The sequence below is a fragment of the Sinocyclocheilus grahami genome, unplaced genomic scaffold, assembly GCF_001515645.1.
Source record: "Sinocyclocheilus grahami isolate Dianchi unplaced genomic scaffold, SAMN03320097.WGS_v1.1 scaffold163.1, whole genome shotgun sequence".
NCBI classification, from domain to species: domain Eukaryota; kingdom Metazoa; phylum Chordata; class Actinopteri; order Cypriniformes; family Cyprinidae; genus Sinocyclocheilus; species Sinocyclocheilus grahami.
Window position 1 is genome coordinate 403,228 of NW_015505342.1, and position 17,290 is coordinate 420,517.

General features: G+C 37.3%; 1 protein-coding gene across 1 annotated transcript; it reads left to right on the forward strand.

Annotated features, from left to right (window-relative positions):
- Nucleotides 1-7,053: 7,053 nt before the first annotated feature.
- On the forward strand, nt 7,054-17,290 carry LOC107593079 (keratin, type I cytoskeletal 20-like). The gene is made up of 9 exons (XM_016282662.1): nt 7,054-7,079; nt 7,150-7,391; nt 11,684-11,766; nt 12,879-13,032; nt 13,891-14,139; nt 15,065-15,169; nt 16,418-16,638; nt 16,884-17,029; nt 17,184-17,290. Exons 2-9 carry the CDS (start codon nt 7,194-7,196, stop codon nt 17,288-17,290), a joined length of 1,263 nt encoding a protein of 420 aa, XP_016138148.1. The 5' UTR covers nt 7,054-7,079; nt 7,150-7,193.

Genomic DNA, 17,290 nt, shown 5'->3' on the forward strand with positions numbered 1-17,290 from the left:
TTCTATATATATATATATATATATATATACACACTATAAATATAATAATGCTAAAATAAAATATTAATAAATAATAATAAAATACATATACATATCATGTAATTTAAATGCTTTTATTTTGTGTTCATTCAAATTGACTCTAACACCCTTACTTTCAAAGTCTCTGTCTCTTTTTGACTGCATGTATTTTTTGTTAAATCCATCTTTCGATGTGGCTGTTGTGATATTGCTGTTCATTTTGATCATGTTTGGTGTGGTTAGTGTGGTCACATGCAGTCACATTGTCCGATAATGAAGCAGACAAACGGCATGATGTTGCATGTTTGAGGAACAATGGGGCTTTTTCACGGGAGACAGTCATATTTGTTTTGACTAATGTTTCTTGAAAGATAATCGGATGACTTTGCTGGAGTCATTTAACAGCAAAAGACCTTTGACAGTTTGTCTCTCGGTTACATTTTTGCCCTTTTTTCAGTTAATCCTGTTTAAGTGTTTGTTTATCTTGCCTAACAATTCCGGCGTGATTGAAGCATCTCTCTTTGAATGACCTCTTCATGAGCTCCTAAAAGAACAAATGAAATGTAAAATTAAGCAGGTTTAGTGGCTCAACTAGTTTTTGCTCCAAATATTACATTGGAAAATCAAACCGTAACAAAAATCATTTACTATCAGTTGAATGCATATTTTAGGGGGTTATAGACCTCTTTAATCAGAAAAGGCTTACCGGTTGAATGCTAATGCTAACGGCTAGAGTTCACTAAGAGTTTGATCAGAACAGAAGTATCGGTTGAATGCTAATGCAATTGCTAGCTTTTGCTAGGCATTTGATCAGAAAAGACTCACCAGTTGACTGCTAATGCTAAAGGCTAATGTTTTCCAGATGTTATAGACATCCTTGATCAGAACAGACTGGTTAAAGGTGCTGTATGTAAGTTTTTGACTCTACTAAAGCATAAAAATACCATAATATGTTTGCAGATATTTAAGAAACATGCTAAGTTAATTTGTTTATCTGAAAAACAATGCTACAGCCAGTTACTCTCCTTTGAAAATGTGCGTTCCGGGCCGGAACGTCGGTCTCTGTTTTGGTTTGTGAAACCCGCCCCCAAGTTTACCCAATTGTATTTCAGCACCCCGGGTTGCCACTTGGTGGGAAACACCGCGTATTTAATTTCAGTCATGGAAGCTGGCAAACGAAAGGGGTCAGAGCAGGAAATAGAACTTTCTGCCCATCCTAAAAAGCCTCGACATCCATCCAAAAAACTTTATGATCAACAACGGTATAATAAAAGCAGAATAAATATTTGAGATGCATTTGAGAGATGGAGACAGCTTAAAATAGACAAAGGTTTAAAAACTTTCCTGTTGGTGTCATCAATCTGGCAACCTGCATGTGCGTCAAGTCTGAGGAGGAGGGACCAGGTGAAAAAAAACCTCTCCAATATTTTGAATTTGGACTGCAATACCTAGTTCAACCACTCTGTGTCAATCCTACATACAGCACCTTTAAATGCTAATGTTAATGGCTAACTTTCTTCAGGTATTGCAGACCTCCCCGATTAAAACAAACTCAAATTAATGCTAATGTTACCAGCTAACTTTCTCCACTCTGTTGAAAAAAACCAGCATATGCTGGTTAGGTATGTTTTGAAGCTGGGATGCTGGTTTGAGCTGGTCGGACTGGTCGGACCAGCTTAGGACCAGCACATGACCAGCTAAGGACCAGCTTAAACCAGCAAAGGACCAGCATAAACCAGCAAAGGACCATCTTAAATCAGCTCAAACCAGCATACCAGCTTCAAAACAAACCTAACCAGCATATGCTGGTTTTTTTAACGGCAGATTTGACTGATCTCCAAAAAACAAAACTTTCTACATGTATTACAGACCTCCTTGATTGAAACAAATTCCCCAGTTGTTTGCTAATGCTAACGACTAACTTTCTCCAGATATTACAGACCTATTTATTTGAAACGATTTCAACAGTTGAATGCTAATGCTGATATGTTCAATTTCTACTGACGTTACAGACCTCCCTGATCAGAAAACTTACCAGTTTAATGCTAATGGTTAATGCTAGGTATTGGGTTAATTAGGCTAATGGTTTTCTGTAGATTTTACTTACCTCCTTGATTAAATCAAATTCCCCACTTTAATGCTAATGCTAATGGATAACTTTCTCCAGGTACTGACCTCCTTGATCAGAACATTCTTACGTGTTTAATGCTAATGTTAACGGCTAGATCTATTACAGACCTTCTTGATAAGAATGTACTCACCAGTTGAAAGTTAATTCTAATGATTTCTCAGGATATTACAGACCTCCTTGTTTAAAATAGACTCACCAGTTGAATGCTATTGCTAACGGCTAATTATTTCCAGGTATTACAGACCTCCTTGATTAAAACAAACTCTCAGCTTAATGCTTATGCTAACAGTTAACTTTCTCCAGATTTTATTGTCCTCCCTTTTTCAGAACAGACCCATAGTTTGACAATTACGGGTGTTAGCTAGCCTGCTAATCTTTGCAGTGAAAGTCTAACATGCCATTGTAAGACCCAATTAGTAATCTTCATTAATACTTTTCTCACGATCTGACACATTTATGTAAATCAACTGTTGTTGTTTCTTCATTGTTTGTTTGAGCCGTGGCGACATAGCTATGTATAGTATCCATGGTATCCAGGGGACGTGCCTGTGCATTGTAGCGTTGCATACCGTGGTTACACTTTTAATGTGCAGGTGTGTCCAGGTGGGGCTTCCACTGTCTTTCTACACACACTTTGCGATTAGACGTATGATTATGTTTTGTAGAGATGAAGGTATTAAGTTCATGCAACTTTACATAAAAGTGGCATATTAGCACATGCTCTGGAGAGATCAGTCATGGAAAAAAATAATCATAAACACAATAGAAAGTAATTTATTGTGAAAAGACAGCTCTGTAATAACACCCTGCTTATATATCTTTATAACTCTATCCATCCACCTTTGTATATGATTATATCAACTTTCTCACATGACTAAGACCAGCTAATTGAAGCTTTTCTCAACAAGTTGTTTAAAACAGTGCAGAAGTCGGATTATCTTAACAGTTTCTTTGTTATTGACATAGACATGATGGTGATAGATTAGTACTAGCGTTTTCCATTAGTATTCACCCATTTTAAATAATGTTGGTTGAGCACTTCAAAAAGATAGGATTGTGAGACATCCGAGACATCCTTGTGTCAATAAACATGATAGCACAGACATACCATGTCTGCCAAAGAGATTGAACTGAATTATAGCCCATAATTATTGTCTCACATATGATAAATGGAGCTGACTTGACATGGTTGACATGCAGTATTTTAGTTTTTTGCCAAGATTTATATGAATAAGATAAATAACTATATTTCTGTGAAGATATTATGTATTTATTCAAAAATATGTACAATGTATATATATTATTTAGTCATTTAAAAAAAAAAGTTTGCTGAAGTTTTCAGTTTGCTTTAAATAGTAATTTCATATCCAAACGTTTTCTGAAAGTTCACAAGAACAACATTGTTGAAAAATTGATGACATCACAGATACATATGAATAAGCCAGGTGTTTGTCATCTGCACTTGCCCAAAAAAATGACTAACTATTGCTAACTACTAAAATGACAAAGCTGAAGAATTATCTCATTGATTTGACTGAGGAGTGTATACAGGTGGGGACGAACAGGAACCTAAGGGCCTTGTAAAAGACCGTGGGTAGTGTGTCACCTTCCGGATCTCAAAGTTTGCAAGTCCGAGTTGACAGTTTTTTTTTCAGTTTTTTTACAGTAAGCCACCTTGTAATTTAACTGTTGGACAGGTAGCCACATGTCTGCAGTCATTACCTGTTTGTAATTACCTGCGCTCCCATTTCAGACAACTCATGAGACCACATTGTTTTCTCATGGAGCAGCGCCGGGGGCCAGAACAGGTCGGGCAGCATTCCCTGTCCCGTGACTTCTGATGTGTACAGCCAGCCAGATGCGTCAACACCCCAGAATCAGATGTGTGGGGTGCAACCAGATGGACTCTCACTAGACTGCGACTGCCACACGTCAATGACTCGAATCTGAAGGGGAATCACCAGGGCAGGAACAGAAGAGAAAAAAGGGGTGGGACGGGCGAGGGCGTGTTGGTAAGTCAAATGGCTTTTGTTTTGTTTTCCTCTGATGATTGTGCTCTCTGAAGTTGTATCTGCGCAGAAGTCTTTGGTTCAGTAGATCAAACGCAATGAAAATGGCACAGTATTTACCATCATTGTGCTGTTTGTGCAATTGCGTTTGTATGTTTAACTCTTATTCAGGGTGTTTTAAAGGGGTCATATGACGTTGCTAAAAAGAACATTATGTTGTGTATTTGGTGTAATGCAATGTGTTTATGCAGTTTAAGGTTAAAAAAACACATTATTTTCCACATAATGTACATTATTGTTGCTCCTCTATGCCTCGCCTTTCTGAAACGCGTCGATTTTTACAAAGCTCATTGGTCAGCTATCCAGTGCGTTGTGATTGGCTGAATACCTCAAGCATGTGACGGAAATGTTACGCACCTTAACATATTGTGATGCCATCTCCCAGCACGACGAGACAAAACCAATAAAACCCATTACAAACGAGGCATTTGTTGCATCCAGTGGGGACATAATTACTGATTATATTGACTTATACTGTGTTTTTACACATTATGTTGCGTATCGCGCCACGTAAACATAAAACCATGTGATCAGAGAAACAACAAACAAACAAGCGCTACTCTACACTGTTTAAAACTCGCGTTTGAATCATAATTGGCAAATTCTTTAAATATAAAAAACGTACTTACAGGCTGTGAGTCAGAAGCACCAGACTGTCCTTGCAAAGTTGGAACTGCCCCACTTTATAGAACAGCCTTTGAGCACAGACCCATTGTAGGCTATGCAGAACTGCAGGTTCAGGAAACAGTCCTCCATAAAATGCGTCACACAGCGTCACACACGGCGGGCTTTAGTGAGGAATGGCCGGCGGGTTAGAGTGAGCGGCGGCCGGCGGATTCGACGAAGGAGCGGCCGGCGGGCTTGCGGCAACCACATGTGAGACCCCTTTAAAGAGGTTGCCACCGTTTAGTAAACTGTGAACTAGCTTTGGCTCTTCCTGTTGACTTGAATGGGGATGCTTCCCGTTTGTCAGTTGATGGCACGCTGCTTTTCTGATGTTCACTGAAGTTTTCCGTGTCTTTTTCCCGTGCCACTTGAAATGTTTCTGTTTTTAATCGTTGTTACACGTGAGGGGGGGACCAGGCAAGCGAGCCAAGTGTGAAAGCACCCTAAAAAGCGTCACTCATCTTCGTTCATCGCGATCTTACAAAGTTCCTTTATAATCAATGAAGCTCTCTAAACTGCACAATGAATCTCTTATTGACATCGCGTCTGCACTTAGTCATGAGATGATTCACGAGCGTGCAAAACTGCACTTAAAAACTGCGGCGCTTTCAGCGGTGAGTGAATTCTGACAAACCGGTTTTGATTGGCCATTGCGTTTGAGAAATCAACAGATATGTCTGTGAATGGTTTCATTGCTCAACGTTGCAAAAACACGTTGAGGGTAGCGCTTCGCTAAGCGCTCCAATTGCAATGGCAATTGCTATATATATATATATATAATACAGAATATTCATATTTATTTATATTCATATATTTTATAATTTTTATATTAAATATGAATTATAAATGCTAGAATTTGTCCAATTGAATGTATAAAAATTTAACATAACATTTCTATTAATTTATATTTTATACACTTTCATTCAAATTAAATTTGCATTATAATAATAATAAAAACAACAATATAACATTATAATATCAAAATATAAAACTGTATATGAAGAAAACCATAGGAGATACAGTGTGTATACTCATATATTTTATACTGTTTTATATAAAGTATGTATTATATATTTAAACAGGGATATAGCCATCATTTCAAAAGACAAAAATGTAAACTGTAATTTTTTTTCTTATCTCTTATTTTTAATTGGCTAAGAAATCAAATAGTGTAAACTGTTGGACAATAACCAATAATTTGTTCTATAATATTTTTCCCCCTATAATTTCCTAATGTAAATTTTACGATTGGTTTATATACTACAAACACTTTTTTCCATTTTTATCACAGAATAATGCAGAAAATATATTTTATAGTTTCTATACTGTAATACATGATAGGCCCTATGTCAATTAGCACTGCATTATTCATATACCTTATTCATTTATTTTACCTGGAGATGCAAAACACACAATGTGTATTCTACACACCACATATTCTACACACATGTATTTAAAAAATTGTATATAGATTGATACAAACTGAATGTAAAACTTAACTCTGGATAAATAAATAAATAAATAAATGTCAATTTACAATAATAAAACCATAGATTTGTGCATTTAGCCCAGATCTGATAATGCATAGTTAACATTCCCCTTTGCACAGAGGCTGCTAAGTTCTGTTCTAACATAAATGCCAAAATGTCTTTGTTAATCTGCACTGCTTTAGCGAAAAGCTCGAGGTGTAAAGCAGTTTGTATTTTGTTTGTAAGTATGCCCTACAGGTCTGAGACTTGCCTCGACAGGGCAGATCTGTACCGAAGATGAGTTCACCTAGACAGAAAAAATGATTAGGTAAAAGATTAAAATGCAAGAATCAAATAGTGAACACAAACACGCATATGCAAACACCCTGCGGCAACGCAAACAAACTGCACGCAATATGAGCCACAAAAGCTGGTGCAAACAAAAAGACGCATGCAAAACTGTACCTTTACAACAGTAAAACATAAATGGACTTTGACCTGTGCCGTGTGTGTGTGTGTCTGTGTGTGTGTGTGTGTGTGTGTGTGTGTGTGTGTGAATTGTCACAAATCCAGGATCAGTGTTCACAAAAGCACCAGCAAAACCCGTGACACATATTGTGGCCTCTTGCTCTTCACCTCCACACGAGGCCGGCAGGACCCTGGTGGGCCCCTCGCTCTTGTTCCACTCCCACAGTACCCCAAGGGCCGGGGAAAGGCTTCATCCCTGTACGTAGAAGCCACGTCGATGGTTGTATTCAAGCAAAATCTTTACTCTGTAAACACCCGGTTGTCTTAGGTGTGGCAGGACGTGCTCTGGTTCATTTAGTTTCATCTGGCCCCATGGAGGGACTCAAAGAGCCGAAATTTGCCCTGAGGGGCCTGAATGAAAGGCTGAAGGGGTTCCTGGAGCACGTGAATCAGTTGGAATGGACCAATCGTGAACTGGAGGAGCAGATTGCAGAGTGGAGATTGAGGAACGTTGTTCCATGTTGGGACTGGAGCAACAAGGAGGCGCTGACACAGGAACTGCGAGCTCAGGTGGGTCGGTGACGTTCGCGCTCATTATCTGCCCTGTTATCTGCATCTTGCCTGGCTCGTTACATTTGATATCCTGAGGTGCTTTTCATGTGACCCTGAAAACCCCTCAGACTGGCTCTGGGGTAATGAGCCTAATTAAGCATAATTTTCTGTAGTGTTTCTCAATTCGGCCCCTGGGGGCCCCACTGCACATTTTGGGTGTTTCAGTATTTCGACACACCAAAATCAGGATATGGAGCTTCAGATAATGAGTTAAATCAGGTATCTTAGATAAGAGGCATCAAAAATGAACAATTCCGATGGTCCCTAGGAGTTGGCTGGGCCCTAAATCTTTGTTAAATTTATGTAACTACTGTATTTGATAGTAAGAATGTGTTTGGAATAGTATACTATCATTCTACACATACTGTTTTGCAGTATGCATGCTATGCAGCATGTAATGATTGCATTACATTCTATATTATTCAAGATTGAGAATATGCACATTATGGCATACTATACTGTTTGCATACTGTTTTCAATACTCTTTTGCAGTACGTACAGAATCCCGTACTGTACCCCTTAAACTGTTGATGTAATATGCAGTGTGACTATTCTGTTTGACTCAATAATTAGATGCATACTATATATGATACTAAGAATATTTGGAATGGCATACTACCATATTGCTCATACTATTTTTAGTATACAGTATGCATATTGTGCAGCATGAATGACATTATATATTTAAGAATGTTCATTATGGCATACTGTTCTTTTTGCATACTATTTTCAATATTCTTTTGCATTATGCAAATCCTGTTCTGTACTACTCATACTATTTATGCAGTATGCATAATGATAACTTAGAATTTTCTGTTTCGGTCAATAATTATTTTTATAATTATAACAATATATGATACTAAGAATATTTGGAATGGCATACTACAATACTGCTCATACTATTTTTAGAATGTAGTATGCATACTAATAAGTCAGCATGTATTAAGTCTATATTCATTCTATATTCAAGATTTAGAATGTATTCGTTATGGCATACTATTATGTTCCATACTATTTTTAATACTCTTTTGCAGTATGCAAAGTATACTATTATGTACTACTCAAACTATTTATGCAGTATGTAAACTGAATATTCTGTGTTTAGTCAATAATTAGGTGACATATTATATTTGACACTAAGAATATTATTGGAATGGCATACTACCATACTAGTTTTGCTTTATACAGTAGGTATATTGTGCAACATGTAACAATTGCAATTGCAGTATCCAAGATTAAGAATATATTCATTATGGCATACTATTCTTTTTGCATACTACTCTGGAAACTGTTTCCAATATTCTTTTGCAGCATGCAGAGTATACTGTTCTTTACTACTCATTCTATTTATGAAGTATGTTAACTGAATGTTATTCAGTCAATATTTAGATGGCATTCTATTTTCGACACTAAGAATTTATTTGGAATGGCATACTAACATACTAATACTAGTTTTGCAGTATACAGTATGTATACTGTGTAGCATGTAATAATTACATGACAGTATATTGAAGAGTAAGGATATGTTTGTAATGGCATACTAAGCATTCTATTTTTGCAGTATGCATTGTGTACTGTATACTGGGTTCACAATGCCTGTATTTTACTATATATGGATGCAGTAATCAGATGACATAATGGCATACTTCTGTATTACTCATAATAATTATACATTATGCAGTATGTTAACTGTGCAATATTCTGTGCAATATTCTGTATGCATACGATAATTAGATGGCAAAAATGTTTGATACTAAAAATATGTTATAATATTTATGTTTGATACTAAAAATATGAATGGCATATTACCACTTTACTCATGCCTTTTTTGTAGCATGCAGTACATTGATAGTGAGATGAAAAATTGTATTTTACAGCAATGTAGCATGCAAATTAGCATGTTTATCTTTGCATACTATTTTTAGCACATCTTGCTGTATACACCATGGTAGTATTCCATTCTGAATATTGCCTAAAACCAAAGCACAATATGACCTGTCTTTGTCATAGTCTTTGTGACTAGTAGTTTGCATTAGCATTAGCTGTACAAACACATAAGCATTCACTATTAACGTTACTAATTCATTTTATCCCCTTAAAATACATTATATATGAGAGTGACTTACAGTGACAATGACAATGATTAACTGTATATAATGCTGTCACAATGGCACATGAATCATCAAAATGGCAGCCTGCCAGTCAAAATGTGCTAAGCTAATATTGTGCTCTGAGAGAAACTCAACCGTCTACCAACCTTTAGAAGGTCGTTCTGTTGATAAACGCTTCATTTAGAACAGAATACTAGCATACTGCTGACTGCAACTGCATTCTGTTTAAAAATTAGTATGCAAACATACATGTTATGCAAAAATGAATGTTTCAAGCACAAATTCAATATGACTTTTTAGCATTTTTAATCCAAGTTTTTGTAAAATGTCTAATCAAGTCAACAACCTAGAGGAATTATGGGTACTATTTAAAGGCCAGTGCAATGCACTGGGGGATATACAAACCCTGTGGAGTTCTGGTTATATACTGCACATTTTGACATATTCAGTAGGTCATCTGAGTATAGTCACATAAAAATCACATACTGTGCACAGTATGCATACTAAATTCTGCTGAAATAGTATGGATAGTATGCTAATATGCTATTTTGAACAAAGACAAAGACCAGGTTTTAGGCTGTTGGTTTGTAATTAGATGACATGCTATATATTTAAGTGTTCAGAATGCCATGATAGTGTACTATTCATAATCTGTGCAGTATGTTAACTGTGTAGAGTGTGTCAATATTCCGTATGCATACAATTGATGACATACTGTATATCTGAGTCTAAGGATTTGTTCATAGTACCATATTACTGTACTACTCATACTCATTTATGCAACTGTGTAGATTAATGCCAATATTCTGAATGTGTGCTATATATAAATATATATATACTATATATATATATATGTGTGTGTGTGTGTGTGTGTGTTCAGAATACCATAATGCTCATACTATTTTTGCAGTATACAGTATGTACGGCATGCAATAATAACATATTCTATATTCAGGAATCAATTATTTGTTCTTTATGGCATACTACTCTTTTTGCATACTATTTTGCATACTCATACTATTTTGAAATATGCACTATGTACAGTATACTAGGTACAATATGCATGCAGTCATTAGATGACATGCTATATTTGAGACTAAAGATGTGTTCAGAATGCCATACTATTTTTGAAGTATACAGTATTGTCTACAGTGCCGCTTACAATAATTACATAACATTCTATATTTAAGATGAATGATTTGTTAACTATGGCATACTACTTTTTTGCATGTTATTTTGCATACTCATTAATATTATTTTGCAGTATGCACTAAGTACAGTATTCTGGGTACAATATGCATACAATAATTAGATGGCACACTATGTATTTAAGACTAAGGATATGTTCAAAATCCCATACCATCATACTGCACATCCTATTTTTGCAGTATACAGCATGTAAACTGTGCAGCATGTAATAATGGACCATGGTTGGTGAATTGAATTCTATGGGACTAACAGGTTTATTTCAATTGATTTCCAGAGGACTGTTAACCAGACGCTTAACACCTGTACTTCCTAAAACTGTTCCGGCGCCTGTGGCCACACTGACCTTGTAAAAGATTGTTAATCCTTTTAGTTCCTCAGGATTGGCTTTCACATCTGGCTTGATCTTTGACCCTAACGTAATAGTAGCCTGCTTAAAGACTTGCAAAAATGCAGATAACAGTTTAAAGCCCACTTGTGTTGTTTTATGTGACAGATAGCTAGCTATTTTATGTGCTCTGGAGGGAAATCAATTAATCTGTTCAGATACAATCAATGCATTGAGCAATGTGCACAACAGACATTAAGTGAAAAATCCTGGCACCATTTAAGTCTTCATAACTTCCTTTAGTGGTGGTATTTGCATAAAGTAGACAGCCAGAAAAACAGCATGTTGATGCATACCTACATACACCCTGATCTTTCACACTGAGAATTCAGAAATTATTTTTCGTTCCCATGATTAGATGGGTGTTGACAGCCGTTTATCTTCAACGAGCCGTGTACATTCCTAATACGTTTTTTTCTTTCTTTCATAATTTTGATTCATTTGTTCAAGAAAGTAATTTCTACCCACGGGCAATTATAACGTTCTTTATCTTGATTATGTCTTTTTTTCTGCTAATTCTCATTTTCTTATGTTTGTCTTGGCAGGTTAGGATAATCATAATGGAAAATGCAGAAGTTTTGTTACAATCCGATGCAGTGAAACTCAGGGCAGCACATTTAAAGACCAGGTTAGAAACTTTCAGTAAACAAGAAATATGAAATATGTTTATTTATTTATTTTACTTAATGACATTATATATATATACACACACACATACACTACTCAACCCACTGTGTTCTGTAATTTGTCCAAATGTAACAGGTCAGAAAATTTGCATACTGTGGACAGTTTTCATAATACATTCTGCATTCCATGCATGCCAAAGGAATATTCCACTTCAAAAGAACAAAATATTGTGATTTAAACATCTGATTGCCCTCTTGTGGTGGGAAACAGCAAGTGCCTGGAAATGCCAGTGAATGCTTGATAATGAATTAAGCTAAATAAATAAACAAATTTGACACATAATCCTCTATTACATAAAGTGGAACGTTCTCAGATTATAAAAGTCTAATTTTCCTAGAAAGTCAGTGCCTTGTTGGTTCAATATGATTGGTTTATTGCATTTTTATCATAACAGTGGGTGTGCACTGAGAGTATATGTTTAAATGTGAAATTGGGTTAAATAGACTTACTTAATTACCACAGAAAATAATTACAACTCATTTTTAAGTTAAAAAAAATGTTTTGACAAAATGATGTTAATGTTTGCCTTGTATGCTTTCATTGTATGTGTGTTTCTGTCAGCATATGTTTTTATAAACTGAATTAAGAATCCGTTTTTTTTCTTTTTTTGGAATCAGTAGAACTGAACCTGTATTTAATGCAGAATATATTTAAGGTGGTGTTTCTTCAGCAGGGGTCTTTCTTTTGGGGGTTTGTAAGAAATGGCAATTTAATGATTGAATTTAATTAAATATAAATGAATAATAAAAAATGTTAATTGAAATATAAGTAAAATATACTGTAAAATTGATTCTGTTTTGAAAAGATTAACATTACTTTAATGACCTTTGATGACCTTGGACCCTGAAAGACAGCTTTTTTTTTCATTTTTATATTTATGATTATTATTAGTATTTATTTGTCATTCCTTTTCAAGCGGAAAGTTGGTTCATAAATACATCTGTGAATAACGTTTTAAATGGATTTTCGTTTTAGAATAGCTTTATATAAAACCAATTGTAGTCCATTGTGTGCCTTTCATTTAGATACCTAAGTATGCGTATGTGTGTGTAGGTGTGAAACCGAGAAGAAACTCCGTCTCCTAAAGGAGCAGGAGGTGTCACAGATGAAGATAAAGAAAATAGACGTGGAAACATCCAACACTCTCCTGGAAAAACAGCTTTATGAATACCAAAATGAGTTACAGCTAATCGTGGAGGAACATGAGGTGGAGACACTGTTTGGTTAAATGTTAATTAGTGATTGTGTCTAATTGTGCAATTTTGTGTCACTGTGTGTGTGATGTTCTCTCAGTCATATTAAGCGTTTGATGAGAGAAGCCTTTACGTCTGTCTTTAGTAAAAACACTTGTTAAATATGTTCCCTAATGTCTTAATGCCAAGTTGCGGTTAGCCTCGTGGAAAGGGTGTGTTTGTGTGTAGGGAATGTTGGATCTGAACTTACACAACCTTTAATTATAGAAGACAATATTTTGTTTATTGATTTTGCCAATAATACAATTTATTTGGACTTCTTGTGTCCTTTTTATTTGTGCACAATTATTATCTATGCAAATAGCAAACATATAGCTTTAACGCAACCAATACTCTGAATTTTGTTACAAATGTGACCAAAAGCGCCTGTTGCCACCCAACACAAAATATACTGTATATACTAAACCAAAAGTTAAACAGAAAAAAAAAGACTTCAAATTGTATCGATTGAATTTTGATAAGTTGATATTGGTTCTCACACTTTGATCTGTCTGTAATAAAGTTTCACCCCAATATAAGTAGCTCCATAAGAATGAATGAAGTTTAGATTATAAATTATTGCTGTAAACGGATCTTTATGATTATCAATATCTATCCTGTTTATATAACCTCACCCTGACTGGACAGGCCAAATAGTCAATGAAAGGACAGACCAATTATTTTGGGTTGTAGATGTCAGAATGAGAAGTTTTTGCCAGGAAGAACTCTTATATCCCAAAATTTTAATTCCTCATGAGAGGAGCCCTTTTAAATTCTCCTCTTCCTCCCTCTTGTTTTCCACCCCCCTCTCTCTCTCTCTCGTTGGCTGACAGAGAGAGCTGGATCAGCACCAGCGGCGAGCAGTAGAGGAGTGTGATAGAGTACTAGTGCAGGTTGCTGCAGGAGAGGATGGCAGAGGAATGGATCTCTCCCGGACCAGCACCCAGTGCGACCACTCCAGCCCAGCCCAGAGCAGCCCTGACTCAGCCACACCACCAAATCCAGCCCCAGGCTCTGGTCCCGTTTCACAGAGAAGGCCCCAAAAGGATGCAACCAGCCCCACAGCTGCATTTCTGTCACAGGTACGAGTATTCGCTCTCTGTCTCTCCTTCAAACACTCTCTATGGTCTGCTGGCCAGGGCACTGCAGAGCGGTCGTAGTGTGTGTGTGCGTGAGTGAAAAGACTGCTAAGCAACCATTATTATTCTAAACCGAATGAGGGATGTCAGTCCTGTTGAGCATAACCATTGTCTTTTTTCTGTTTTCATTAGTAGGTGATTGTTTATTTGTCTTCCAGTGTGCTTGAGCAGAATTTATGCCCTCGCACAAAAGCATGGGCCATCGGCCTCGTAACTCTCCTTGAAAAACAACAACACACTGCAGCTTGTCTTTATAAATACCTACTGTGTTGGTACAATGGTAAATTGAGGGTTTCAATACAATTGTGCTCCAAGGTGCTTGGTAGGTGTCCAAAAAACATTCTGGTACCACTGAACATGGTTTTACCATTGTACATCATCTCCTGAAACGTCCAAAAACACGGTATTAACATGAAACCTTTCAAAAACCTGGCAGTACGATGGCACCATGTCCAAAAACATGTTGTTGTTTTTTTTCAGATTGAATAAGACTATATGTTGTTTTTGGAACAAGCTAGTTGGAAATCATACATATAATTTTCCATTTCTTTGGAACTGAGCAGTCATTCTTATCAGATTGAGACTAAAGTGATTCCTAGACTGTGATGTACATCTCAGACCACAAGAGCATCAATTCAGTTTTCTTTAATGTGATCTATTGAGTTACCAGTGCTAACTGACGTTCCGTTTAGCACATAATTTTATTGTGGGATGTAAGTCATGGATAATTAAAACAATATGCCAGAGAGGCTATGCATTAAAGTAATTTTACCTAAGCAATATGAAAAAGGCTCAAAACTGTATTAAGATTTATCGTACTCTGGGGCATTCTTATGTACACACTGCATGTGTTATGTTTTTTGTGTAGGTGAGAGCAGGTGACGAGGCCCTGAAAGAGGCACGAGCCGAGCTCACAGAGGCCCGAAAGAGATGGCACCGTCTACAGGTGGAAATTGAATCTCTACACGCCTTGGTGCGTTCGATTCCCACAGACACACCCAGATACACACACTCCAATTCAGGAACATGTAGACACACCTAAACACACACACACTCCTGAACCCATTTCACCTTAATGCACAATACACAAATTAGAATATCACTTACTGATGCATAACGCATATGCACACCTTAATTCCTGCCAGAACAAGCCAGATCTGAAACCGGCACTTCCAGAATCTGATTCAACCTCCATTTTTGTGAATTAAATAACTTGTTTGCCATGTAGATTAAGTGTTAAACATATACCAACACTTCGCCTCCAGGAAATGTACGACAGATCCCTGCCAGATTTGTCATCACTCCTTGTTCTGTGACCTCATAATTTATAAATCAAATACTGCGGATAACCACAAATTGTTACTGAATACTAGTTTTGTTGTTAAATATTTTGGTTAGAAACCCCATTGAAGGTGCCATGTTATACAAGTTGAGCCCTGGGAATTTAATCCATGTCCCTAGTGTTGGTAGAGCCATCTTCTACCACTTGATCCACAGTTCATGAACAGTAGAATTATTGGGATTTCCAGTGACCACTGTGTCCTTGATCAAGATACATTACAGTGGTGGTGTCGTGGTTAAAACTCAAGGCTTTTAATCAGAAGGTTGCTAGTTTGATGCCCCACAAGGCATGATCCATATGCCACTACTATTGTGCCCTTGAGCCAACCTCTTAATCTCAGATTTAACCGGAAGTTTATTTTCAGTTTCTGGAATATTGTTGCTTTGATCTCTGCAATGTAAGATCCTTGAGTCATCACCATTGTGCCACGGTTTTCAACTCCAGGTTCCTTCAGGGGGATTGACAATAACAGAAAGATTAGTGGATCAAACAATGCAAGATGCAATTTATGAGCCATCATCATTGTGCCCTTGAGCAAGGCATCTAATCCCAGCTGGTCCAGGCGGACTGACCCTGTAAAACATGATGGCATTGTATGGATGAAGTGGCACTGGCACTAAAGTGACTTAACTTAAATGGGAGATGCCTTGCTTCTGTTGCTTGACCCTGTGATATTTTGGTCACTGTTCACAATGTCCGACCACCCTATTCCATTCCACCAACCCTGAAGATCCATCCATTCATTAAGCCATTCTCCAAGCAGATTGTCCTACAAAGAGACATGGGGATACCGGAGCCTATCCCAGTGTCTCGGGGTGTAGGCTGGTAAAAGGGGTGTAGATATTGGTAATAAATAACTATTCTGTTTTATCCCACCAGGAGAGGAGTTTCCATAGCTCTCTACACCACACTCAGCTCCAGTACTCTGTGCAGCTCAAGGATCTGTCCCAGTCTGTCAGGAGTCTGGAGTCTGAGCTAGAAACTGTGCGGGACGGTCTGGAAGTGCAGAAACAGAACCATACCCAGCTCCTCAACACCAAGATGAGGCTGGAGAGAGAGATCACAACCTATAGGAAACTCCTGGAACATGAGGAGGGCAGGTAAGGGAGAGATAGATTTGCTGAGCTGTATTCGTTTATGCAATAAAACCGTTAGCACATGCTCAAACTTGTATGATGTCTTTCATGCAACTCCAATGTAATACACTGGAATTTTGACAGGGTTTTTGGAATTGTGCCCTTGATGTTATAAAAAGTCAATCAACCCAAAGAGGTTTCTAAGGCACCAATAAAGTCGAGTGTGGTCTTGAATCAAAACTGCTTCTTCTTTCACTCCTGAACCACAGGTTTCTGAACTCAGATGGTCGGCCTCTAAAGCTGAAGCCATGGAAGGGCTCAGTTCCTGCTCCAGAGCAGAACGGCCTGCCCAACGGATGTGACGAGGATATCGCTGAGCCGTTCTTCACTGAGATGACTCCAAAAATAAGCATAAGTGAGGATGATGTCAAAACACCCTCAAACTCATTGTCCAACATAAAACAGGCCCTGGAATGCATCTTGTTTCAGATTTCCAGAGTCATTCTCAACAACTGGTTCATTATACAACTGCGAGGCTGAGAGATGTTGTGTGTGTGTTTCTCATCCAGAACCAGTCATAAACAAAGATGGGGAGATCTGTACTGTGAAGACTCAAGAGATTCTGGAAGGAAATGTAGTGAGGGAGAGTGCTGAGGGTCACGGAAATGTGGAGTGA

Excerpts from the sequence above, each read along its gene's own strand:
- LOC107593079 (XM_016282662.1), top strand. The coding sequence starts at position 7,194 with ATGGAGGGACTCAAAGAGCCGAAATTTGCCCTGAGGGGCCTGAATGAA. Across the intron at positions 13,033-13,890 it reads TAATCGTGGAGGAACATGAG|AGAGAGCTGGATCAGCACCA; the intron begins GTGGAGACACTG and ends GTTGGCTGACAG. Across the intron at positions 16,639-16,883 it reads CTGGAACATGAGGAGGGCAG|GTTTCTGAACTCAGATGGTC; the intron begins GTAAGGGAGAGA and ends CCTGAACCACAG.